Source organism: Rhinopithecus bieti, unplaced genomic scaffold, assembly GCF_001698545.2.
Source record: "Rhinopithecus bieti isolate Rb0 unplaced genomic scaffold, ASM169854v2 scaffold_9981, whole genome shotgun sequence".
Lineage (NCBI taxonomy): Eukaryota > Metazoa > Chordata > Mammalia > Primates > Cercopithecidae > Rhinopithecus > Rhinopithecus bieti.
Genome location: NW_016806838.1, coordinates 4,965,887 through 4,992,670, shown reverse-complemented (window position 1 = coordinate 4,992,670; position 26,784 = coordinate 4,965,887). Strand labels below are relative to the sequence as shown.

Below are 26,784 nucleotides of genomic sequence, written 5' to 3'. Positions count from 1 at the left end.
AAGAGAAATGAAGTCACTTCCTCAAGGAACATGGCTAGTAGATAGCATTCAAACCTAGCTCTTACTGCCAGACCCCACATCTGACCCACAGCAAAAAATAATTCTGGAGTTTTTGTGGGTAGATTCTGAAGTAGATTCTGAAGTCATACTGCCTTAGAATCCCATTCTGCCGTTTTTTGAGTTTTTTTGAGACAGAGTCTTGCTGTGTCACCCAGGCTGGAATGCAGTGGCGCGATCTCTGCTCACTGCAACCTCGGCCTCCCAGGTTCAAACGATTTTTCTGCTTCAGCAAGTAACTGAGACTACAGGCATTAGCCACCAACCCAGCTAATTTTTTGTGTTTTTAGTAGAGACGGGGTTTCACCCAGTTGGCCAGGCTGGTCTTGAACTCCTGAGCTCAAGTGATCCACCTGCCTCAGCCTCCCAAGGTGCTGGGATTGTAGGCATGAGCCACCACGCCCAGCCAATTCTAGAGCATTTTCTAACAGTCACATTCTACCATAGAAGTATACACGGAGACTTTTTCTTTTCCTGTTTTGAGACAGGATCTCACTCTGTCACCCAGTCTTGAGTACAGTGGCACAAACACAGCTAACTGCAGCCTGGACCTCCTGGACTCAAGTCTCCCACCTCAGCCTCCCTAGTAGCTGGGACTACAGGCATGCACTATTATACCTAGCTAATTTTATTTTTCCTAGAGATGGAATTTCACCATGTTGCCCAGGCTGGTCTCAAACTCCTGGGCTCAAGCAGTCCTCCTGCCTCAGCCTCCCAAAGTGCTAGGATTATAGGCATGAGCCACCACACCCGGCTTTCTTTCTTTTAATGTTAATTTTAAATCAATTTCTTCCTCTCATCCTCATTGCTTTTTGGAACTCTCATTTACCAGAGTGTCTTACAGCTCAGTGGACATGCATATATGCAGAGTGCTCAAATCCAGCCTTTAGACTTGAGTCCTTTAGGGTGAAGGAATCAGTATTCCTGCTCTGGAAATGAAGCTTAGAGGGGTTTAACTGACCTTGGGTGCAAGATCTCAAAACTCATGTGTTGCTAGGATTCTATCTATAGCCCCATTTAAATCTTACCTCAGTTGTACTTGGCAAAAAGTAGATTCTGAAGTCATACTGCCTGAGTTAGAATCCTATTCTGCCATTTTCAGCATCCTTGGGAAAGTCATTTCACCTCTCTGTGCCTACTCGTACTTAATAGGATGGGAGCAAGGATGAAAGATAACATGAGTAAAGGCCGTAGGACATTGCCTGGCCTGTTGCGTAAGTACTTGGAGCGAGTTAGCCAGTATTATCTTCTGGTGCTGCTCACTGATGTGTTGTGAGGCTCTAGGACTCTAAGCCAGCTGTGAGGTCTCTGTGACAGTGGACTCATGCCTCTCTTCCAATTCGCCAGTGATTGCTGCCAGACCTTTCACCATCCCCTACCTGACAGCTCTTCTTCCATCTGAACTGGAGATGCAACAGATGGAAGAGACAGATTCCTCGGAGCAGGATGAACAGACAGACACGGAGAACCTTGCTCTTCATATCAGCATGGTGGGTTCCACCTTCTGCCAACCTCAGAGTATCCCCCAAACTATCCTGGCCTGCCCTCAATCTGTTACCCTGGGACCTGGACATGATCAACCTTAGGTCTCTGACTTTATGTTAGGGGCCTGCCTGAGGGCTTGTGTGATGATCCAGGTGCGACCTGATCTCCTGCTTAGAGACACATCCGTGTCCTGGGGATTCACTCATTCATTCAACAAATACAGTTCCAGGTGCTGGGGAATTAGTAGGAAACCAAATAAACAAAATTCCTTGTCCTCATGGGGCTAATGAAAAAATAATAAATGAGATAGGAAGTGGGGATGGGGATGGGAGGGATGCAGTATTAGGTAGGGTCACCAAGAAGGGGACATTTGAGTAAAGACCTGAAGGGAACAAGGCATGGGCATGTCTGGGGTGAAGCCTTTCTAAGCAGCAGGTGCAGCAGATGCAAAGGCCCTGAGGCGGGAGCTCCCCTGTTGTATTGAAGAACAGTAAGGACATCAGGGTGGCTAGAGTGGAGTGAACAAGAGGGAGAACAGTAGGGGATGAGGTCCGAGAGAGCCCACGGGGAGTCGGACCTTACAGGGTCTTAAAGGTTAGATTAGACACTTTGGCATTTACTCAGTGAGATGGAGCCACTGGAGATGTTGAGCAGAGGAGGGTCAGGATCTGATGTAGGTTTGCTAACAGGGTCAGTCAGGTTGCTGTGCTGGGGATGGGCTATAGAGGGCAGGCAGAAGCAGGGAGACCAGTTAGGATGCTGTCACAGTAAACTGAGAGATGGTAGGAGGAGCAAAAATAAGGAGATGTGGTCACCTAGATTATTTGGTCGGATTCTAGATCACTTTCAGAGCAGAGCCAGTTGACAAGAGTAGATATGAGAGTGTTAAAGAAAACTGTAAGGGTTTTTGCCTGAATAATAGGAAAGATGGAATTGCCTTCAGCCAAGATGGGAACAACCACTGGGTGGAACAGGTGTGTGGGGGAAGTCAGGAGTTGATATTCGTGTCTTAAATGTAGATGTGTTAAGTTTGAGATGCTTGTTAGACATCAGGTGGTGATGTCAGGTGGAGAGTTGGATATATAAGTTGGAGTTTGAGGAGCAGTTAGGGCAGGAGATGCATATTTGGGAGGCAGCAGCCTGTAGGTCATGTCTAAAACCATATGTGTGGATGAGCTCTTCCAGGGATGAGTGAGGATAAGAAGAGGAGGCACATTGAGCCCTGGAGCTGTTGCTATGTGTAGAGCTTGAAGAGATGAGAAGAACCAGCATGGAGGTGGGAGGAGGTCCGGAAGAGGGCTGTGTCCTGGAGGCCAAGGGAAGTATGTTTCAGGGAGAAAAGAGCAATTAGCTGTGTCCAAAGCTGCAGGTGGCTCCAATGGTAGGAGGACTGAGAATTCAACCATTAGATTTGGCAGTGTGGGTGCCATTTGTGACCTTGATGAGAACCATTTCAGTAAGAATGAGAGCAAAGACCTGGAGTAAATTCAGAGAGAATGGGAGGAGAGAAGAGGAGTCAGTGAGTATAGACTTGTGCTGTCCTTTACAGCAGCCACTAGCCACATGTGGGTATTTAAATTTAAATTAATTAAATAAAACTAAAAATCGGTTTCTTAATCTCACTAGCCACATTTCAAGTATCTAATAGCCACATATGGCCAGTGGCTGCTCTACTGGACAGTACAGATATTGAACATTTCCATTGGCACAGAAAGTCGTGTGATGTTCCCTGCAGTACAGGGAAGGAGAATGATGGAGTGGTAACTAAAAAGGGAAAATGAAGGAATTAAGAGAGGCGTTTTATGTTTTTAGTTTTTAAGATAAAAGAAATAACATGTTTGTGTGCTGCTGGGAATGATCTGGTCAAAAGGGAAAATGGATATAGGAAAGAAAGAAACGTCTGGGAATGATGTCATTTGGTAGGTGAGAGGGGATGGGCCCGTGACCAAATGGAGGGACTAGCCTTCTTCTGGACATTTCATACCCAGGATAGGAGACGGAACATGTGGGTTCAGAGACAAAGGTGGGCAAGGAGATGTTCTAGTCCTGGCTTGTTTTACGGAATACTTTCTTTTCTGCTCACCGGTGTGTCACACTCAGCAAGTTAAAGGATAAGAGCCCCCTCTTGTTCCTGTACCCTTGGAGAAAGTGCCAAGTACAATCACAGAACCACCAGAAGCTCGAATGCCTTCAAGGCTAATAGGGTTATATAGCCAGTTTACCATATTCAACCATCCTTTAAAATCAGCACTAGCTTGGATGCCTTAGTGGCTGTAGTTAGACTGAGCATCCCTCATGTTCTCTAAGATGAGGTGCACCAAGTGGCAGCCAGCCACTCTGGTTTGCTAGTGGAATATGCCTGTGCCATCTCTATTTACTGAAGATCTTATTTGCTTGGACATCCTTTTATTTTTCCAGACAGAGTCTCGCTGTCACCCAGGCTGGAGTGCAGTGTCAAGATCTCGGCTCACTGCAACCTCCGCCTCCCGGGTTCAAGTGATTCTTCTGCCTCAGCCTCCCGAGTAGCTGGGATTACAGGCACGCACCACCACGCCCGGCTAATTTTTGTATTTTTAGTAGAGACGGGGTTTCACCACGTTGGTCAGGCTGGTCTCGAACTCCTGACCTCATGATCCGCCTGCCTTGGCCTCCCAAAGTGCTGGGATTAGAGGCGTGAGCCACCATGCCCGGCCTGGACATACTTTTTTTTTTTTTCCCCTAAATGTTGAATTATTCCTTTCAGAATTAGGGCTGGGAACCCATGGCTTTAAATAAAGCAGAGGAAATTGTTATTATATGCTTCTGTTAATTTGGGCTGAGATATGGTGATTGGGTCATGGACTAAGCTGAGATTCACCTTATGAGAAAGGAGTCATGTAAACATCATACCTTCGTAAGTACAATATAGTTAAAGGGGCTGGACATGCATTCACTGACAATCATGTAGTGATGTGAGGTCATGGTGGTAATTGAAGCTAAAGAGTGTCAGTGACCGCCTGAGGACTCTTGAATATCACCAGGCCAAGCCAGCGTTGCAGAGAGCAGGAGTGTAGGAAGGCCTGAGTCTTAGAGTCAGACTTGCCTAGCTTTAAATCCAGACTGCTGCTTGCCACGTGTGTGACTGTGATTGCGTTACTTAACACCTTAGTCTATTTCCTTGTAAGTAGAAACAGGAACCTCAAGGAACAGAGGGAGCTTGAGATAGAGCTGGTATCTATCAGGTGCCTGGCACGTGGCAGCTCCTGGCACACACTGCTCCCTCCCCTGCTGTTTTAGGCTATATAACCTAAAAATAAAATAAAATGACTTTAAGACAAAGATTCTAGTGACAATTTACTAGTCAGTTGGACCTAATGTTATTTTGTTAGACTAGGAAATACAGTCATATGTTTCAAAATGCAGAGTGTGCAAAAAGATGTATGGTGACATCCTTCCCATCCTGTTCCCTGTCACCCACTTTCCCTCCCACAGGGCAACTGTCTCACCAGCCTCTTGTGTATTCTTCTAGAGACTTTTTTTTTTTAATTGTTATGTTGAACTGAAACAGCAGATCACAAACTGTTCTCTTCTTGCTTTCTCCCTGGCTATATCTTGGTCATTCCACATCTGTAAGGGAGGAGCCGCATCGTTCCTCACAGCTGCTTTATCTTCCATTGTATGGATGTAACCATTTAATTTAGTCCCTCATGACCACTTAGGTTGTTTTGTGTGTTTAGCATTTACAGACATTGTTATAGCGAAGTAAATGACTGGTGTTTTAAATTATTCTTTTATCTCTTGATGACAGTGCACCTCTCAAGGTCTGTTGTTAGGCAGCACATTATTTAACCTGGTTCTAGTTTCTCCATGTACTTGAACATAAAGGAGCTATTCATTTTAAATTCATGTATAATAGATTCTTTTCTCACACATTTGAACCAGCTGCTTCTGCAGCCAACCCAGATATCTAAACTTTTACTCTCTTATGAAAAATGTACCAGTCACTCACTCAACCAGTGTTTGTTTAGCACCTAGTATGTGCCAGATACTGTTCTGGCTGCTTGGGATAAAGCAGTGAGAAAAACAAAGAAAACCTCTGCCTTTTAGGAACGTTATGTTTGGCTGTGGGAGAATGACAGTAAACATAATATATGAATAAATCATTGCATAGTATATCAGAAATGAAAGTGCTGTGCTGGGAAAAACAGTAGGGGAAGATCTGGGGTGAGGAGGAGTCTTCAGTTTTAAGTGGGGTGCTTGGGGTAGGCATTACTGAGAAGGGCATATGTGAGCAGGGGCTTGAACTGGGTGAGGGAGTGAGCCATGCGGACATCTGGGGAAGAGTGCTGTGGCAGAGGGAATGGGCAGTGCAAAGGCCCTGTGGAATAGTGAGTGGCTTGTGGATTGGGTAGGGCCTTGCAGGCTGTTTTAAGAACTGACTTTTACTAAGTGAGATAGGAGTTGTGGGAGGGTGTGGAGCAGAGGAGGGACGTTTCTGAGCTTCTTAAAGCATCACTCTGATGGCTCAGTGAGAACGGACTGGAGAGATCAGTCAGGAAGCTGTCGCTATAGCCTAGGTGAGAGGCAGTGGTGGGCCCAAGCAGAGTGGTTGCCACAGAGGTGGTAGAAGTGGTCAGTACCTGCCTGAATTTTGAAGGTAAGTCCAAGAGGCTGTGCTAACAGATTGGGGTTGGGATGTCAGAGAAAGAAAAGAAGTGTGCCAGGTGTGGTGGTGCATGCCTGTAGTCCTAGTCACTCGGGAAGGTGAGGCAGGAAGATTGGGCCCAGGAATTTGAGTCCAGTTTTGGGCAACATAGTGAGACCCTATTTAAAAATAAAAGAAAGAAAACAAGAATGACCACAGAGTTTGTGACTTGAGCCATTAGAAGGATGAAGTTGCCATCACCTGTGATGGGAGGGACTAAAAAGCGCCATTTACTCACAGGGGAAGGTCCCCAATTCAGACTTAGGTGCCTGAAGACTTAGGTCCAAGCTGCCTGTCTGACACCCCAGTGGAAATGCTGAGTGAGCTGCTGGCTGCATGAGTCTGGAAGTCGCCAGAGGTGAGGGCTGGCAGTGTACTCCAGGGAACTATTGGCATGGAGATGGCACTGAGAGCTGGGAGACTGGATGCAATCACCACAGAGGGTTTAGGGCTTGCTAGAGCTCACAGGCAATTCAGGGAGCGCCTGATAGACCATTCTGCTCCCACCTTTTTTACAAATCTCTGGGTCAGTTTGACACTTTGCTTTTTTGTTTTTTTGAGATGGAGTCCCACTCTGTCGTCCAGGCTGGAGTGCAGTGGCGTGGTCTCGGCTCACTGCAACCTCCAACTCCCAGGTTCAAGTGACTATCTTGCTTCAGCCTCCCGAGTAGCTGGGATTATAGGTGCCTACCACCATACCCGCCTATTTTTTTTTTGTATTTTTAGTAGAGGCGGAGTTTCACCATGTTGGCCAGGCTGGTCTCAAACTCCTGACCTCAGGTGATCCACTCGCCTTGGCCTCCCAAAGTGCTGGATTACAGGCGTGAGCCACCGTGCCTGGCCTACTTTTTTTACTGACTTCCTCACCCCTAACCATCTCAATGCTGCCTATCCCTGAAGGGGACATTTCTGTGAGGTCTGCTTGAGAGAAGGAAGCCTGTCGTCATGAGCCATGGTGAGCCGAAGGGAGGGAGCCTCTGGACCCACCAGCAGTGTCTTGAGGCTGTCATTTTCAGCACCTCTAACAGTGTCACCTCTATCTGTATCAGAAAACACTGAAGGCACGGTTGAAGTAAACTTCCAATAACTTTGAAGATAGGCTGTCTACTGTAGAGAAATGATAGGGTGGACAGTGCGGGGAGATACTATTCAGTTGCGCCATTAGGAACTTCAGAAAAGTTGGATGCCAAATACCCGAGGGAGGTCTGGTTATGGGCAGACCTTTTTTTCCGGCACTTGGTCTGGCCTGAACTAGGTTAGTCCTGCAGCACTTGCTTTTAAGAGTTTCCAGAAGGCCCCAGTCACCTTGTGGTCCCACTGGATTGAGTGCTGGAGAGGGAAAGCACATAGGCCCTGATACTGGGCCAATGGAACTGGGTCTTTGAAGAGAACAATTGATAGGACAGAGAGAGGGCACGTGCCGCAGGGGAACCTAGACGTGATGTGGTTTCTTCCAGCTCATTAAACCTGAGACTGGTATCCATGCCCTAGGCCAGCTGTCCTTTCGGGGGAACCTGCTGTTGATTTCATGCCATCCAGTCACGGCGCCCTCTGTTTTGACAGCAGCCTCTCCTGCTTGAGGTCAGTGAGGGCCTCTTTAGCCTCAAGTTGCAGAACAGGAAGAGGAAGCCCAGTGACTTCTTCCCCATGGAAGAACTTCTTCCCCTTGGCCCATCACCAGGGGGCGCAGCCCCACCAAACGTGGAAAATAGAGGAGCCTGTGAATAAAGAAAGGAGAACTGACTGCTCATACTCCCAGAACAGTTTTAAAATGTCAGCATATTACCTTTTTTTCTGTGTCTATACACAGCTGTGACTTTTAAAGAATTTTGATCATACTGATTACATGTGAACTTACAAACTTTTCTGAAAACCACATTTTTCTCAAAAAATGAACAGTAAAAAACCCTGTCTCAGAGTTCAAGACCAGCCTGGCCAACTGGTAAAACCCCGTCTCTACTAAAAACACAAAAATCAGCCGGGTGTCATGGCACATGCCTATAATCCCAGCTACTTGGGAGGCTGAGGCAGGAGAATTGCTTGAATCCGGGAGACGGAGGCTGCAGTGAGCTGAGATCTCACCATTGCACTCCAACCTGGGTGACACAGGGAGACTCCGTCTCAAACAAACAAACAAACCTTGCCTCATGGGTTGCAGATAGGCATTACCAATGATGTGCATGTGCTATACCTGCAGACTCTGCTTCCCTTAGTGGAACCCTCAGGGCTCGAGAAGTTTCTGGCCTATGCTGGGATGTGATCGTTGGGACCATGTTACAAGTACCAGAAATGTGAGAATTTGAGGAGGAAATCTGTTCTGACTTAGGCTAGCTTGGCCAGGAGATACCCTGTGCAAATGATGTGTTCTGATCCTGTATCTCCCAGTCCTGCAGGGCATCCAGGATCACTTTTCTTCTTCATCTCCCCACCAGGCTGGGCATCCTCCTTGAGGCATCTGAGTTTGATTCCTATCCCTCCCAGGTCTCTGTTCTTTCTAACCCCTGTCCCTGCCTTCTCCAGAGGTTGAAGACTCTGGACTCTGTTGTGTGCTCTCCTAGGTCAAAGCCGTTAGTCTTGCCTTCCCTTCATAGGCAGCCCCTGCCTGGGCCTCACTTCATCAGGGCAAAGATACGAACATTGGAAAGAAGGTGCTTCCCAGGTTCTAATTTCTCCATTAGAGGATGCTAATGGTCATTCCAATTATGGGCATGATCTCTTTCCTTATGCTGTTGGTGTTGTGCTTTATTTTGGCTTTTGCTCAAAGGAGGATTCTGGAGCCGAGAAGGAGAACACCTCTGTCTTGCAGCAGAACCCCTCCTTGTCGGGAAGCCGGAATGGGGAGGAGAACATCATCGATAACCCTTATCTGCGGCCCGTGAAGAAGCCCAAGATCCGCAGGAAGAAGTGAGTCAGAGGCTGGGGTCCAGAGAGCCTTCATTGTCCCACCGAGGTGGTCCTCTCTGCTCCTTGGTAGAAAAGAGTCTCCTCAGTAGGGCTGAGTCTTGGGGAGAGCCACTCTGGTGAGAGGGAATAGTCTCCCTTTTCCTGTCTTACTTGGCTCCTGTACATAGCTCTCGTTCCTTAGTGCTTGAGTGTCCTGCAGTCTAGGGACCAACCCTTACAGCACTGGAGCCGTTTTCTCCTAGAAGGAGAGCAGACAGGGCCCCCACCAGGAGGCTCCATGGTTCCTCTTCTTTCTAGGTCCCTCTCCTGAGCTGAGAAGGAAAACTGGCTTATATGGGGGCGCAGATTCCACCCTCCCAGGGAGTTAAAGCCACTCAAGGGAAGAAAAGAGGGTGACCTCCTCATGGCCGAGCCAAGGCTGCAGGGTGTGATCGGACATGATTTTCATGGCAAACCGTCTATTAAGATGACCTATTTTCACTGGATGTTTGGGTTGAGGAAGATATGAACAGAATAATGAGATTTTTTTTTTTTTCTTTTTTTTTTTTTTTGAGATGGAATCTCACTCTGTCTCCCAGGCTGGAATGCAGTGGCACGATCTCGGCTAACTGCAGTCTCTGCCTCCCTGGTCCAAACGATTCTCCTGCCTCGGCCTCCCATGGTAGCTGGGACTAGAGGCAAGCGCCACCATGCTGGCTAATTTTTGTATTTTTAGTAGAGAGAGGGTTTCGCCATGTTGGCCAGGCTGGTCTTGAACTCCTGACCTCAAGTGATCCACTTGCCTTGGCCTCCCAAAGTGCTGAGATTACAGGTGTGGGCTACCATGCCCAGCTAATTTTTGTATTTTTAGTAGAGATAAGGTTTAGCCATGTTGGCCAGGCTGGTCTTGAACTCCTGACCTCAAGTGATCCACCTGCCTTGGCCTCCCAAAGTGCTGGGATTACAGGTGTGAGCCACNTTTTTTTTTTTTTTTTTTTGAGATGGAATCTCACTCTGTCTCCCAGGCTGGAATGCAGTGGCACGATCTCGGCTAACTGCAGTCTCTGCCTCCCTGGTCCAAACGATTCTCCTGCCTCGGCCTCCCATGGTAGCTGGGACTAGAGGCAAGCGCCACCATGCTGGCTAATTTTGTATTTTAGTAGAGAGAGGGTTTCGCCATGTTGGCCAGGCTGGTCTTGAACTCCTGACCTCAAGTGATCCACTTGCCTTGGCCTCCCAAAGTGCTGAGATTACAGGTGTGGGCTACCATGCCCAGCTAATTTTGTATTTTAGTAGAGATAAGGTTTAGCCATGTTGGCCAGGCTGGTCTTGAACTCCTGACCTCAAGTGATCCACCTGCCTTGGCCTCCCAAAGTGCTGGGATTACAGGTGTGAGCCACTGTGCCCTGCCAGAGACTTTCTTAATCAACCAGGCCATGTGGTGGGGCATAGCAGCAGTCAGTGACTTTGTTCATTATCACAGAATTTGATTCCTTTGAAACTCAGGAGACCAGGGAAAGTGACAGGAAAGAAAGGGCTCTTTGCTGCTCTGCTTATTACAAAGAAGACTGTCCAGCGTATTCAGGATATCTGGATCCCTTTTATTGACTCATGATTTGTGGCACCACTTTCTCATCCCAGAACTTCATTCTTATTTCTCTCCTCATCTGGCCTCCAAGTGTTCCACTGAGCTGATGGAAAGTGACTTTGTACTCCCTCAACGTGTTGGAAACAGGAGGCCACACAGCACAGCTTTGATCGGGGCGGGCAGGAGTCATGAGTCTTGAGCACATACGTCACTGTGAAGGAGAACGACATGTCAGGGCTGCACCTATCCTCCCGTCGGCATTTGGCGAAAGCTCCCTGAAGTGGGGCAGCACTCTCCTCCTGAGAGATTTACCATTTATTGCTCCTCTGAGGAATGTGTGCTTGGGAACTGCCAAGTCTTGCCCCTTCTGGAAGAGGATGTTTTCTCTGACAAGAGCCTAGAGCGTTGGCTGTGTTATTCTGGGACTTGATAGAGGAGCCATGGTGTTTAAACACTAGGAAAGAGGGGCCGGGTGCAGTGGCTCATGTCTGTAATCCCAGCACTTTGGGAGGCAAAGGCAGGCGGATCACATGAGGTCAGGAGTTCGAGACCAGCCTGGCCAACATAGTGAAATTCCATCTCTACTAAAAATACAAAAATTAGCTGGGTGTGGTAGCTCACGCCTGTAATCCCAGCTACTCGGGAGGCTGAGGCAGGAGAATCACTTGAACCTGGAAGGCGGAGGTTGCAGTGAGCTGAGATTGTGCCACTGCACTCCAGCCTGGGTGACAGAGCAAGACTCCATTTCAAAAAAATAAAAAATATATAAAGTAAACAATAGGAAAGGATTTGGTGGGGTGAGGGTGGGGTGTTGAGGGCTGGGCCTCATCTTGTATTCTGAAAGCTGAGAAGCATGGCTGGTCAGCTGGAAGGCTGGTGGATGGGCAGGAGTGAGCCAAGCTGAGACATTCTCCAAGAAGCAGGTCTGAGTCTCTCCAACCACTTTGTATCCTGTGGGAAGAACAACTTCATTCTTAATGTACTCTACAAACCAGAAAACAAGTTTTTAAGGAAGATGCTGGGCATGCTGATATCCTTTCTGGTCTCCTAAGGAAGAGCTTTTAAAACCAAATCCAAGGAAGAAAAATGCAACGACACGTGGAAGTGAACACTGGATGAATAAGCTGTTTCCCAAGTTAGAATCCTAACGTCCATATTTAACTTCACTTATTCCTCTTTGGCTTCCACAGTTCAACTCCTTTTATTTTGAGATAGGGTCTTGCTGTGTTGACCCGGCTGGAGTGTAGTGGCACTACCTCGACTTACTGCACCCTCCACTCCCCAGGTTCAAGCGATTCGCATACCTCAGTCTCCAGAGTAGCTGGGATTACAGGTGCCTGCACCACGCCTGGCTAATTTTTTTTTTTTTTTTTTTTTTTTTTTTTTTTTTTTGTATTTTCAGTAGACATAAGATTTTGCTATGTTGCCCAGGCTGGTCTTGAACTCCTGGCCTCAAGTGATCCGCCCGCCTTGGCCTCCCAAAGTGTCAGGATTACAGACATGGGCCACAGTGCTCAGCCCATCTCTTAATCTTCCATTCCCTTGGTGAATGGGAACTTGAAAAACTTGGGGACTTCACAGCAGGCTCCGTGTTCTTCTGGCCTCACTGTACTGTAAGGAAAGAGCTGCTTGTCAGGAACTGAAGACGGGATGCTAGTAAAAAAAAAAATCTGGAGTCCCCAACTGGACTAAATAGGAGTTTTCCAGGTTTGTAGTAACCTGAAACTCTCCTAGATCAAAGCAGTTAGACTGGCCTATGTGGCCTTCTCAGGGTTTGTGATTCAGTTCTTAGCGATTCTTGGCCTGATGAGTTTATAAACACAGCCCCACATTCAAGCTGTGGCCAATCCCAGCTTGCTGTTCTCACTGCTCTTGGGAGGCATCGTCCCAGTCAGTGTTTCTGCAGTTTCCATTTGTTGTTATTATCCAAAGTAAGCGCCTGTTGAATGCAGTTGTGCTGAGTTTTAGGTGGGATTTGGAAAAGGGCTGCTATTTCTGCTGTTGAGATTTCAGAGGTTATACTCTTTTTTATTTTATTTTATTTTTTTTTTTGAGACGACGTCTCGCTCTTATCACCCAGACTGGAGTGCAATGGCGTGATCTCAGCTCACTGCAACCTCCACCTCCTGGGTTCAAGGGATTCTCCTGCCTCAGCCTCCTGAGTAGCTGGGATTACAGGCACCTACCACAACTCTTGGCTAATTTTTTTTTGTATTTTTGGTGGAGATGGGGTTTCACCAGGTTGGCCAGGGTGGTCTTGAACACCTGACCTCAGGTGATCCACCCACCTCAGCCTCCCAGTGTGGGTAGGATTACAGGCATGAGCCACCGCGCCTGGCCTCAGAGGCTATACTCTTAAAATTTTGTTCTGAGGGGAGACAGGGAAAGGGTTAGACAACTTGAAACATTGACCTGCCTGTTGGTTGTATAAAAATGCATAATCCTCAATGTGTATTTATAAATTTCTATTTTTTATAACTTTATGGGACTTCTTAGAGGCAAAAAGTAGTAAACATACAGATTTAAAATGTTTATGAAAATCTCAATAAAAAATCATAATAAAAACTTTGTAAATAAATAGAACTGTAAGCTTTGAACTTAATTTGTGTTGAAAAGTTAACAGCAATGTGGACAGATAAGTCAGGCTTAGCCCTTGTGTTGGCCTAAGCACACCTGGGAACTTAGTAAAACTTTTATTTTGGAAATTTTCAAATACAAAATTAGCAAAATACATGAACCCCTGTATATGCCTCTCCAAGCTTCCACACTTATCAATAGCTTGTTGATTCTGTTTCATCTGTTTCTCCCACTTTTTGTCCTTTATTTTCTTTCCTCCTGGAGTATTGTGTGTGTGTGTGTCAGAGTTTCACTCTTGCCCAGGCTGGAGTGCAATAGTGCAATCTCGGCTCACTGCAACCTCCGCCTCCTGGGTTCAAATGATTCTCCTGCCTCAGCTTCCTGAGTAGCTGGGATTACAGGTGCTTACCACCATACCTGGCTAATTTTTTATATTTTTATTAGAGATGGGGTTTCACCATGTTGGCCAGACTGGTCTCCAACTCCTGACCTCAGGAGATCCACCCACCTCAGCCTTCTAAAGTGTTGAGGTTACAGGCGTGAGCCACGGCGCCCAGCTCTTATGGAGTATTTTTAAATGCAAACACCAGACCTGTGTCATTTAATCTGTAAATGTTTGATCTTTCTTTAAATTTTAATTTTGGAATAATTATAGATTCACAAGATGTTGCAAAAAATGTTCAGAGAGATCCTATGTACCCATCACCCACTTTCTCCTAGTGGTAGCATCTTGCATAACTGGTGCAATATCAAAACCCTTGCATTCAGTTTCAGTGTACAATGTGGATTGTATATTAGTACAATCCATAGAGCTTATTTAGTTTTCACCATGTGCACGTGTGTGTATGTGTGTGTTCTGTGCAGTGTCATTGTGTAGATTTGTGTAACCACCACCACACAAATGGTGAAGACACAGAGCCATTGAATCAGTACAGTTCTCCCTCATGCTGTCTCTTCACAACCACATCCACCTCTCTGCTCTTCCACATCTCTCCTGGCAGCCACTACTCTGTTCTCCATCTCTCATGTTACTGAAAGAATGTTATAAATTGAATCATAAAGTATGTGACTTTTTTCTTTTTCTTTTTGAGACAGAGTCTTGCTCTGTCACCCAGGCTGGATGGACTGCGGTGGCGCGATCCCGACTCACTGCAACCTCCGCCTCCCAGGTTCAAGAGATTCTCCTGCCTCAGCCTCCCGAGTAGCTGGGACTACAGGCATGCACCACCACACCCAGCTAATTTTTGTATTTTTAATAGAGATGGGGTTTCACCATGTTGCCAGACTGGTCTCCAACTCCTGACCTCAAGTGATCCGCCCACCTCAGCCTCCCAAAGTGCTGGGATTACAGGCATGAGCCACCGCACCTGGCCAAGTATGAGACTTTTTGATGTTGGCTTTTTCAGTTCTGCATAATTCACTTGAGGTCCATCTAGGTGGTTGTGTGTATCAATAGTTCCTTTCTTTTTATTGCTGAGTAGCATGGAGGCACCATACTTTAACACGGTTTCTTTAACCATTCACACATTGAGAGACATCTGGGCTGTCCAATTTGGGGCTACTCTGAATAAAGCTGCTATAACACTTGTGTACAGGTTTTTTGTGTAAACAAAAGTTTTAGTTTCTCTGCAATAAATACCTAAGAATGCAGTTGCTGGGTCCTGTGGTAACTGCATGTTTAATTTTGTAAGAAACTGACAAAACTGTTTTCCAGAGCCAGTGTACCATATTATATCATATATATATTAGTATTTATATTATAGTATCTATTTTTTTTTTTTTTTTTTTTTTTTTTTTTTAAGACAGCCTGCTCTGTTTGCCAGGCTTGAATGCAGTGGTGCAATCTACCGCAACCTCCACCTCCCGGTTCAAGTGATTCTCCTGCCTCAACCTCCCAAGTAGCTGGGACTGCAGGTGCATGCCACCATGCAAGGCTAATTTTTGTATTTTTAGTAGAGGCGGGGTTTCACCATGTTGTCCAGGGTGGTCTCGAACTCCTGACCTTGAATGATCCACCCACTTCAGCCTCCCAGAGTGATGGGATTACAGGCATGAGCAACTGTGCCCAGCCAGCTGTACTATTTATTTTTTTCTCGCTAGCAATGTGTGAGTGATCCAGTGTCTCTACATCCTCACAAGTATTCAGGGTTATTTTTTATTTTAGCCATTCTGATGGGTGTGTTGTAATATATTAATTTGCATTTCCTTAACATCTAACTCCCCCTCCGCATCACAGCCCCAGTTCTGGCTTTGAAGTGAGGATTCTCGGCAAGCCCCTTTCCTCTGTTTCTGAGCAGGAGGGAGTTAAATGGTGATTGGCGGGGTTATTCTGAGACCAGTAGCAACACTGGCTGGCTTTCAGGGAAACAAGTGTGAAAGATGTACCTGAGTGGGGCCAGGGGTGTTGGCTCACACCTGTAATCCCAACACTTTGAGAGGCCGAGGCGGGTGGATCATGAGGTCAGGAGTTCAAGACCAGCCTGGCCAACATGGTGAAACACCATCTCTACTAAAATTCTAAAAATTAGCTGGGCATGGTGGCGGGCACCTGTAATCCCAGCTACTCAGGAGGCTGAGGCAGAGAATTGCTTGAACCCGATAGGCAGAGGTTGCAGTGAGCCAAGATGGCACCATTGCACTCCAGCCTGGGCGACAGAGCGAGACGTCGTCTCAAAAATAAAAATAAAAAAAGATGAACCTGAGCTTTGTTTTTCTGGCATCTTGAAGTCTCTCTACTTCTATTCATGTGGCTCAGTAAAATAAGGCTTGGTGACATTTGTATGCATTGTCCACCACTTAACCACTTGTGGATCTGGGGCAAATCACTAAACTTCCAAATCAGTTTCTACAGAAGGGGATCATTAGGATACCTTGTTGAGGGGATTTCATGGAATGTCTTTATCATTAAAATAAAGTATGGCCATGCTTTATACATGAGTGTTATTCCATTACCAGACCTTTCTTTTATTTCCGTTGCTTTTAAAATTATAAAAGCGGCTGGGCTCAGTGGCTCACGCCTGTAATCCCAACACTTTGGGAGGCCGAGGCAGATGGATCACCAGAGGTTGGGAGTTCAAGACCAGCCTGACCAACATGAAGAAACCCCATATCTACTGAAAATACAAAATTAGCTGGGTATGGTGGCCCATGCCTGTAATCCCAGCTACTTGGGAGGCTGAGGCAGGAGAATTGCTTGAACCTGGGTGGTGGAGGTTGTGGCGAGTCGAGATTGCACCATTGCACTCCAGCCTGGGCAACAAGAGTGAAACACCATCTCAAAAAATAAATAAAGTTATAAAAGCTTGCTTGCCTTATGACAATATGAAAAAATATATATAAAAGCGAATACTAATTGAGAACTGAACTCTTGTCAGTCACTGTTCTAAGTGTTTTACACATATGGACTCATTTGATCCTCACAATTACCCTGAAAGCAAATGTTTTGACCATTCATGTTTGCGGTCGAGGACATGGAGGCCTGGAGAGGTCAGTAACAAGTCAGTCCACCTGGCTGCTGAGTAGCCCAGCTGTAGTCTGCACCCAGGCATTCTGCTCCAGAACTTATTGGCACTGTTGCCTCACAACTGTTTGTGTTCTGAGGCTTAGTGGCACTGAGCACTGCTGTGTGTAAGGCGATTCCCACCACCCACCCATGCATTCACCTGGCCTGTGGGTAGGAGGAGAAAGGGAGCTAGAAATGGAACCAGTTAAGAGGGGTGATGTGGCTGGGCACGGTGGCTCAAGCCTGTAATCCTAGCACTTTGGGAGGCCAAGGCAGGTGGATCACGAAGTCAGGAGTTGGCGACCAGCCTGGCCAACATGGTGGAACCCTGTCTCTACTAAAAATACAAAAATTAGCCAGGCATGGTGGTGCACGCCTGTAGTCCCAGCTACTCAGGAGACTGAGGCAGGAGAATGGCTTGAAGCCGGGAGGTAGAGGTTGCAGTAAGCCGAGGTTGTGCGACTGCACTTCAGCCTGGGTGACAGAGCGAGACTCCATCTCAACAAAAAAAAAAAAGAGGGGTTTTTTGAGGCAGGCTGAGGGCGCTGATTACTGCTCATGTTCATTCCTTGATGAAGTAGATAGGGAGAAAAAAAACTTCCATTAAAGATTTTTTTTTCTTTTTTTTTTTTTAGAGACAAGGTCCCACTCTGTCTCAGGCTGGAGTGTAGAGTCACTGTCATAGCTCACTGTAACCTAAAACTCCTGGGTTCAAGCGGTCCTCCCACCTCAGCCTTCCGAGTAGCTGGGATTACAGGTACACGGCACCATGCCCAGCTAATTTTAAATTTTTTGTAGAGATGTGGTCTCCCTATGTAACCAGGCTGGCCTTTAACTCCTGGCCTCAGGGGATCATACTGCCTCAGCCTGCTGAAGTGCTGGGATAGTTATGAGCCACTTTGCCCAGCTTTATGAAGGGTTTTGATCTGTTTATGAATGATGGCTTTGCAACAGTGTTAAGGAGACTAAGGATGTCCTGGTAAGTGAAGAGTGAGGATCTTGTCAAGGGAGATGCCAGTGACCTCTCTCACTACCCCTGGGATCCCTAGCAGAGATGAGCTGAGCAACTTTTGGTCTGATCTAAGGTGGCATTTCTGCTGGATTAAATATTGTGTTCCCAGATGAGTTAGGCTGTCCTAACAAAAAGTCCCCAAAATCGAGTGGCTTAAGTCAGAGGCATATGGCTTCTATGAAAGCTGGGTGAACAAGAGTGGTCCAGGCCAGCTGGGTGACTTGGTGGTGTCAAGGCCCCTTCTGCCTCTTGGCTCCTCTGTCACTTTGGGTGCTGCTTGCATGACAGAGTATGGTGGCCACCCCATCTGCTGGGCCCAGATTCCAGCACTGAGGGAGAAGGGAGGTGTATGAGGGCAAGCTTTTACCTTCCTCCTAAGCAGGACCTGGAAGCTGCACCCTCCTAGTAATACCACTCCACCTGGCTGCGAGGGAAGCAAGGAAATGTGATCTTTACCTGGGTGGCTCTGTCTAGGTAAAATTTGGGAGCTTTGTCGCCATGGGAAGAAGGAAAAAGCGGATTTGTGGGACAGTTGGCAGTCTGTGTCATAAATGAGGTTTGAGTGTGTATGCCCAGGAATGTCTTGTTGGGACAGGCAGCAAGCCCTCTACTAACAATGCACCCCCTGACTTGTACCATTAGCTCTCCCAGCCTGTCCCAGAGGCCAGCAGGTAGGTGCTCCTCCAGGATGGGGGCCCCTCAGTGGGGTCCAGCCTGCTTCGTGTGACTGTGCTGGCTGCCCCTTCTTCTTCCACATTGTTCCTTTGACTTCCATGACACTGCCCCACTTTCCTTGTTATTCTTGGTCTTCCTTTTCTTTCCTGGCTCTTACTTCCAGTCCTCTCAGCCATGGATGGTCCCAAACACTCCACCTCCGTGTATGCATGGAGATGGCTCATCTGCTTCTCCACCTCCAGCCATCATCTCTCCAGAACGCCTCAGCATCCAGCTGTCCGGTGATACTTTCATTTCAACATGGCCAGAGTCGATCTTCCTTTCCCCCAAAACCACTTCCACTCCACAGCTTTCCCACTTCAGACAAAGGTTAGAAACAGTGAGGATAACAGCAGCCAACCCTCGAGTGCTTACCTCGACCTGGGACCTAGGACCTCAGGCTGGATGGCATGATCTCATTTTCCCAGCTCCCCTGCTCAGTCCCCTAGACCGAGACCTTGGAGTCTTCCTCCTTGTGCGTCTGTATCAAGATGGTCACTGAATTGTGCCCCCTCTTTCTTCCTGGCCAGTCTGATGCTGCCTCCCCGCATGGCTGAGCAGGTACCCTGCTCTTCCCCAGCCGCCATCCCTGCCAGGGCCATCTTCCCACAAGCCCTTGCCTTGTCTTCTCTCCCCTGCAGTAAGACTTGGAATTCCTCCCTCCTGCTTTTCACTCCAAGTCCAAATGACCCAACCAGGCTTCTGAGGTCCTCTGCCAATTCATTGTTTCTTTTGGATAATTCATTTTTCTTTTCATTTATTAAATATCAATCTATCAATCTGGGCATGCCAGGCGCTGTACCAGCTCTGAAGATACCATAGTGAACAAGACAGACATGGGCCCTGCCTGCAGGGAATTCATTCCAGTGGGAAGACATACAAAGAAAACAGACCCAGGCTGGGTGCAGTGGCTCACGCCTGTAATCCCAGCACTTTGGGAGGCCGAGGCGGGCGGATCACAAGGTCAGGAGATCGAGAACACGGTGAAGCCCCGTCTCTACTAAAATACAAAAAATTAGCCAGGCGCGGTGGTGGGCGCCTGTAGTCCCAGCTACTCAGGAGGCTGAGGCAGGAGAATGGCGTGAACCCGGGAGGCGGAGCTTGCAGTGAGCCGAGATCGCACCACTGCACTCCAGCCTGGGCGACAGAGCAAGACTCCGTCTCAAAAAAAAAAAAAAAAAAAAAAAAAAACCACAATTTATAAAGAAAAGGGAGGGGTGCTAGGAAGGACATAAGCGAGGGTCTTCACGCCCTGAGAGGAGGCCATTCTCATCACTGTTGTATCCCCTGCCTTTGTTAGGGCTCTTCCTCCCCATCACCCCCTAAAATCTTGCCTGTCTTTCCAGCCTCTGTAGCCTCTCCAGATTACATTGATCCTCCCCTTGTTCAGTCACTCATTAAACAATTTTTTTTTTTTTGAGACAGTGTCTCACTCTGTTGGCTGGAGTGCAGTGGTATAATCTCAGCTCATTGCAACCTCCTCCTCCCAGGTTCAAGTGATTCTTCTGCCTCAGCCTCCTGAGTAGCTGGGATTACAGGTGTGCACTGCCACACCCAGCTAATGTTTGTATTTTTAATAGAGATGGGGTTTCCCCATGTTGGTCAGGCTGGCCTCGAACTCCTGACCTCAAGTGATCTGCCTGTCTCAGCCTCCCAAAAGTGCTGGGATTATAGGTGTGAGCCACGGCACCTGGCTCTAACATTCAACAAACACTTATTGAACTTCTGCTATACACAGTGCTGATACAGATGTTGGGATACAGTGGCGACTAAAACAAGGTTTCCCCCCTGTGAGTTTGTGGGCTAGCTGGGGGACAGACAGCTCACCAACAACATGTAGCATGACAAACTGCAGACAAAACTCTTCAGACACTGAGTTAAAGAAGGAAAAGGTTTATTTGGCCAGGAGCATCGGCAAGACTCCTGTCTCAAGAGCCGAGCTCCCCGAGTGAGCAATTCCTGTCCCTTTTAAGGGCTCACAACTCTAAGGGTGTCAGCGTGAGAGGGTCGTGATCAATTGAGCAAGCAGCGGGTACATGACTGGGGGCTGCATGCGCTGGTAATCAGAACGAAACAGAACAGGACAGGGATTTTTACAATCTATAGATAACATAACCAGTTAGGTCAGGGGTTGAGCTTTAACTACCAGGCTTAGGTCAGGCAGGCCCAGGCCTGGTTTTGGGTCTGCTTTCTTGGTTTCGGGTCTGGTTCTTAGGCGCCGGGCTACCTGCCTTTATTTTCACTTCTTTTTCCTTTTTTGAGTATAAAACAATCTCAAACAATATGAGAGGGTCTGTCTCTCTTCTCTCAAACAGACCTGTCATGTCAGCTGGTGAATTTAGGGTCCTGGAAGGAAAGTGACAGTGTACCTGGGTTGGATGTTTGAGGAAGGTTTAATAAAGGGATTACTTCCAAAGGTGCAGGCAAGGTCCAGCGGAAGCACAGGGGTTGGTGTAGCACCTAGGCTGGGAACAGGGAAGGGGAGGGGCAGCTAGAACCTGGGGAGAGGCCCATGGGAGAGGCTTCTGCAAGAGCCCAGGCCTCAGGTCCAGGAGCCCTGCCAGCCCACAGAGCCCTGCAGGGAAGGAGCCAACTCGGGAAATCAGTACCCTCACCTCCCTCTCCTTCCCTCCCCTCACACTGTCCTGCCTGCTCTCGGCTGGATGGGGTTGGCTGATGTGAGCCATACCAGCGCCAGCCTGCCAGGGCCTAGGAGGGTGCATCTGGAGGGGCGGAAAGAAGTGATTGCCACACAATAGGGCAGCAGGGGCAGGAGCACTCACAGCAGGGGTTGCTGTTTTGGGAGGGGTGGGAAGGAAATTTCTCTTTGAACAGAGCCCTGAATGCATTGAGGGGCCAGCCACATGGAGAAGCATTCCAGGGAAAGGGGACAACAGGCATACTGCTCTGAGGCAGGAGTGTGTGTGACTTCACCACAGGAGGCTGGATGTCTGGAGCAGAGGGAGCAGGAGCGGAGTGGGGCAGGGGTCGGGGAGGAGCTAGGCCGTACCTGCAAAGCCTCATGGGCTTGATTTATTCAGATGGAGACGGATAGCAAGGGAGCGACAGGAGCTGACTTAGGATCATTCTGGCTGGAGCAGGTATGGGGGATACTATTTCTCTTACAGTCAGATCCACATAGTTTGGCACTTGCCAAACACGGTTCCGTAAGGGGACAGCTGGCCACCCTAAGACCCGGGGGAGGTTAGTCCTGGCCCCTAGAGAGCCCGCCAGCCTGTCAGCAAGGCCAAGTGTGACTCCTTACCATAGCCTGAGCCTGTACCAAGGGAGAGGGAGGAAATATAAACCCGCAGATGACTCCCCTCCCCCGGGGAGTTAGCAGTGTAGTCAGGGAGACAGGCAAACACACAGGAACCTGTTTTAACTCCATTCACCAAGACAGAGGAGAACAACTGTCATTGGAAGGTTGGACTTTAGGACTTAAGTGTTGAGGCCGGGCACAGTGGCTCATGCCTGTAATCCCAGCACTTTGGGAGGCCAAGGTGGGCGGATCACGAGGTCAGGAGTTCGAGACCAGCCTGGCCAACATTGTGAAACCCAGTTTCTACTAAAAATACAAAAAAAGTAGCCGGGCGTGGTGGCAGGCGCCTGTAATCCCAGCTACTCCGGAGGTTGAGGGAGGAGAATCGCTTGAACCCAGAAGGCGGAGGTTGCAGCGAGCTGAGATCGCACCACTGTACTCCAGCCCAAGTGACAGTGTGAGACTCCGTCTCAAAACAAAAACAAAAACAAAAAAAAAGACTCAAGGGCTGAAGCCTGTGCCAAGTTCTGAATGGGGTGGGGTTAGCAAGTGAAGCTTCAGGAAGAGGTGAGTAAGGAGCGGGAGGGTGGAAATGGCCTGGGGGAAGGTGGGAGGGCAGGTAAGGGGAGTGTTGTCTTACCCAGCCTGCGAGGACTCAGCCACTGAACTAGGGTGTCTGGGGTGCTCCAGCTCAGCTCCTGAGGCTTCCGAGTCCTGAGGCTTCTGAGTCCCTCTTGTAACATCTCCTTTGAGGCTGGTGTGGTGTCAGCTGAAACCAGCCTTCTCCCTTGTAAAGCCAGCAGAGGCTCCCTCAGCGGCATTGTCCCTCCCCCTAGGCAGATTCAGTTTGGGAATGCCAGCTCTGAATCAGGGTTGCCCCCGGAAGGAGTCACTGGAACTGGTGGGTCCTCCTGTAGGTTTCTCTGGACAGTCTCTCCCATCGTGGTCATCTGGGGTCCAGGGTTGGAAAGGGCCCTGGGCCAGCTCCTTTACCCAGTGAGTTCCTGATGTTCTTCAGAGGCTCTTACACGGATGGTCAGCGCATAGCCATAAAAAATATTAGAATCATGTCCTTTACAGCAACATGGATGGAACTAGAGGCCATAATCCTAAGCGAATTAACACAGGAACCCAGAAAACCAAATACTGCATGTTCTGTCACTTGTAAGTGGGAGCTAAACACTGAGCACCCATGGACATAAACATGGAAACAGTAGACACTGCAGACCACGAGAGGGAGGAGGGAGGGAGGGAGGGTCCTCGGTCGAAAACCTACCTATTGGGTACTGTGCTCACTACCTGGGTGCAATATGCCCATGTAGCCAACCTGTACATGTATCCCCCATATCTAAAATAAAAGTTGAAAAAAGCAAGATTTATATACAAAGATGTGCATCATAGCTTTATTTATAATAGCGAAAGACTGGAAATTAACTAAGTGTCCCGCAATGGAGAATTATTTTGTTTGTTTTTTGAGACAGTCTTGCTCTGTTACCCAGGCTGGAATACAGTGCGACAATCTCAGCTCACTGCAACCTCCATCTCCTGGATTCAAGCAATTCTCCTGCATTAGCCTCCCAAGTAGCTGGGATTACAGGCGCCCGCCACACACCCGGTGAATTTTTGTATTTTTAGTAGAGATGGAGTTTTGCCTTGTTGGCCAGGCTAGTTTCAAACTCCTGACCTCAAGTGATCCGCTGACCTTGACCTCCCAAAGTGCTGGGATTACAGGCGTGAGTGAGCCACCGCGCCCAGCCCCCAACAATGGAGAATGATTAATAAATGATTACATATCCGTAAGTTTCAATAATGTGGAAACATTAAACATTATGTTTTGGAAGAGTACTTAATGAAATGGAAAAATGTCTATTATATATTAAATGAAAATATCAAGGTGTAAAAATAATGTGTATACTGTGATTAAAATTATATATTGTACATAAATTCATATACTAAATCAATAATAAATAGATGGACAGGGGCTTCAGAGGCTCTTACAAGCAGCTTTGTGGGCACAAGAAGAACCCCCTGAGCCTTGTCAGTTTTTGCCATAATGAAGGAGTCCTGGGGCCACACATTCTATTTCTTTTGAACTTCGTTATGCATTCATTGATGAGTTTTCCTCAGCTGTTGATGGTGGGTTTCTCATTCTTCTGTTTTACTTAGGCGCATACCGAAAAAAGTTCTTAATTCTGCGAACATCAACTTCCTGTGCCCAGGTGCAAGTGTGGGGGCAGCTGGTCCAGGGTAGAGCTTTGCCATGGACTCTGGCGCTTCCGGAAAAACATTAAGGTATTTTCCTCCTCTTGGAGGTTGCGGCCTACCTCATCTCCATTTGATTACTAGTTTTCTTTTCTTCTTTGTTAAAAAGTTATTTAATTTTGAATAGATAATATATGTATGCAGTATAAAATTTAAAAGACAGAAAAAGATATAAGTGATAACAAAATATCTTCCTCCTCCCGTTTCCCAGAGGCTCAGATCTCATCCCTGGCAGCTGCTATTATGTTACTGTTAATATGGCCTTACGTATTCTTCCAGAAATATTCTGTGCATCAAATGCAGATACTTATCTTTTCTACTTCTCAGTGTATTTTTTGGTGACGTTCCATGTCAGTAATAAAGAGCTTCTCTGTTTCGTGGCTGCACGGCCTTTGTATAATTCTACCATAACTTATTTCCCAGTCCCCAGCTGATGGGCGTTTAGGTGGTTTCCAGCCCTCTGTTCTTTCAAGCATTGATGCAACGAGCAGCTTTCTGCCTGTGCCATTTTGTTATGGATGTCCACTGAGTGTGGACAGATGTCGCCCAGGTCTCAGAATGTGTACCAGTTGGCTCTCCTGCACGAGTCCCTACCTCCTTGCCACCTCAGTGTAGAACTCCTTGAACTTTGCTGCTCTGATAGATAGAAAGCTGTGTCTTATTGCAGTTTTATTTGAGTTGGAGTTGAAATTTTTTTTCCCCCGATTCCTTCTATTGTAACAAACAAGTGTGTATGTATCAGCTGGAACCGGGAACATAGTCAGCATTCTGTGTGATGATGCCCCACAGAGGGGCACCCAGGGACTCTGCCATCACAGAGGAGAGAACACAAACTCTGGGCTGGGACTTCCAGAAGAGTGTCCCAGGGCTGGTGACATTTAAGCTGGACTTCGATCAAGACAAGCGAAGGAAGGACATTCTAGGCAGAGTGAACAGAGGACACAGGATACAAGGGAGTGGCAAGGGCTGAGTGTTGCAGTGAAGGTTGAAGATGGACCCTGAGGGCCCCGTTGGGGGGTTTCCATGTTGATCCCATAGGGGTCAGAAGTGTAAAGGAGAAAACACGATGTATTTGGAACAAATTCATTTGCTGAGCACTTCCTATATGCCAGGCACAGTGCTAAGCACTTCACATAAATTAACTGTTCATCCTCATGCTATCCTAATGAGGTTGGGAAAATTATTATCCCCATTTACACATGTATCAACTTATTTATTTATTTATTTATTTATTTATTTTTATTATTTTTTTGAGACGGACTCTCACCCTGTCACCCAGGCTGGAGTGCAGTGGTGCGATCTCGGCTCACTGCAACCTCCGCCTCCTGGGTTCAAATGATTCTCCTGCCTCAGCCTCCTGAGTAGCTAGGATTACAGGTACATGCCACCGCACCTGGCTGATTTTTGTATTTTTAGTAGAGATAGGGTTTCACCATGTTGGTCAGGCTGGTCTCGAACTCCTGACCTCAGGTGATGCACCTGCCTCAGCCTCCCAAAGTGCTGGGATTACAGGCATGAGCTACTGTGCTTGGCCTCATTTATTAATAGTAGTATTATTTTTGCTGTTTAACAGAAGAGGAAACAGAGGCTTAGAGGCTAAGTACCTTGTGTTAGGTCATCAAGCCACTACATGGCATGACCCTACCCTGCTCTCTCCTAACCACGTGTCTACCCATGGCATCTGGAGAGCAGCAGAGTGGGCTCCTTTCTTGGATGAGTTGGGGGGTATTGCCTCTCTCCAGACTAAAGGAGATGGAGACTTCCATAAAGAGCAAAAGCTGTTCTGAGATTCCACGTCCCCTTGAAACATGCAACCGTTGGTAGCATCCTCTAGAGGTATTCTGTGCATATCCAGCAAATACAGACACATTTCCCCCTTTTTTTTTACACGTATGGTAGCATACTGCATAAGCTCTTCTGCACTTGCTTCTTTCCCCACTTACTATCTCTTGGAGGTCACTCCTGATAGGTAAAGAACTTCCTTATTTGTTTTTGTGGCTGCAGGTTGTTCCACTGTATGTCTTATTCTAACTTATGACTAGTTTTCTATTTAGAGAAATTGAGACTATTTCCAGCAAACAATGCTGCGCTGACATAATACTTGTTTGTTGGGATATCTGCAGGCCAATTTCCTAGAAGCAGAATTCCTAGCTTGTGTTGGTAGCTACTATGGTCTGAATGTTTGTGCCGCCACCCCCCCCCCGCCCCCACATTTATGTTAAAATCCCCCAGGTGATAATGTTAGGAGATGGAGCCTTTGAGGAGGTAATTAAGTCATGACAGTAGAGCCTTTGTGAATGGGATTAGTGCCTCTAGGCCAGGCACGGTGGCTGATGCCTGCAATCCCAGTGCTTTGGGAGGCTAGGGCAGGAGGATCACTTGAGTTTAGGAGTTTGAGACCAGCCTGGGCAACATGACAAGACCCCCTATCTCCACAAAAATTAATAAACAATTAATTAGTTTAAAAGCCCCCAAGGCCGGGCGCGGTGGCTCAAGCCTGTAATCCCAGCACTTTGGGAGGCCAAGACGGGCGGATCACGAGGTCAGGAGATCGAGACCATCCTGGCTAACACGGTGAAACCCCATCTCTACTAAAAATACAAAAGCTAGCCGGGCGAGGTGGCGGGCGCCTGTAGTCCCAGCTACTCGGGAGGCTGAGGCGGGAGAATGGCGCAAACCCGGGAGGCGGAGCTTGCAGTGAGCTGAGATCCGGCCACTGCACTCCAGTCCGGGCGACAGAGCGAGACTCCGCCTCAAA

General features: G+C 47.6%; 1 protein-coding gene across 5 annotated transcripts in view; it reads left to right on the top strand.

The window, feature by feature from the left end:
* The window catches only part of TAF8 (TATA-box binding protein associated factor 8), a 47,030-nt gene that overhangs the window by 18,439 nt on the left and 1,807 nt on the right, over positions 1 to 26,784 (top strand). Inside the window, exons 7-9 of one of the 5 annotated variants that reach the window (XM_017878244.1) lie at positions 1,405 to 1,547; positions 8,991 to 9,130; positions 23,931 to 24,364. In XM_017878244.1, the coding sequence (XP_017733733.1) occupies positions 1,405 to 1,547; positions 8,991 to 9,130; positions 23,931 to 24,015 (368 nt within the window). In that variant the 3' untranslated portion in view covers positions 24,016 to 24,364. Of the gene's footprint in view, positions 1 to 1,404; positions 1,548 to 8,990; positions 9,131 to 9,427; positions 9,672 to 10,615; positions 11,234 to 23,930; positions 24,365 to 26,784 lie in introns of those variants that run through there. The other 4 variants (XM_017878245.1, XM_017878243.1, XM_017878247.1 and 1 more) reach the window with 4 other exon arrangements.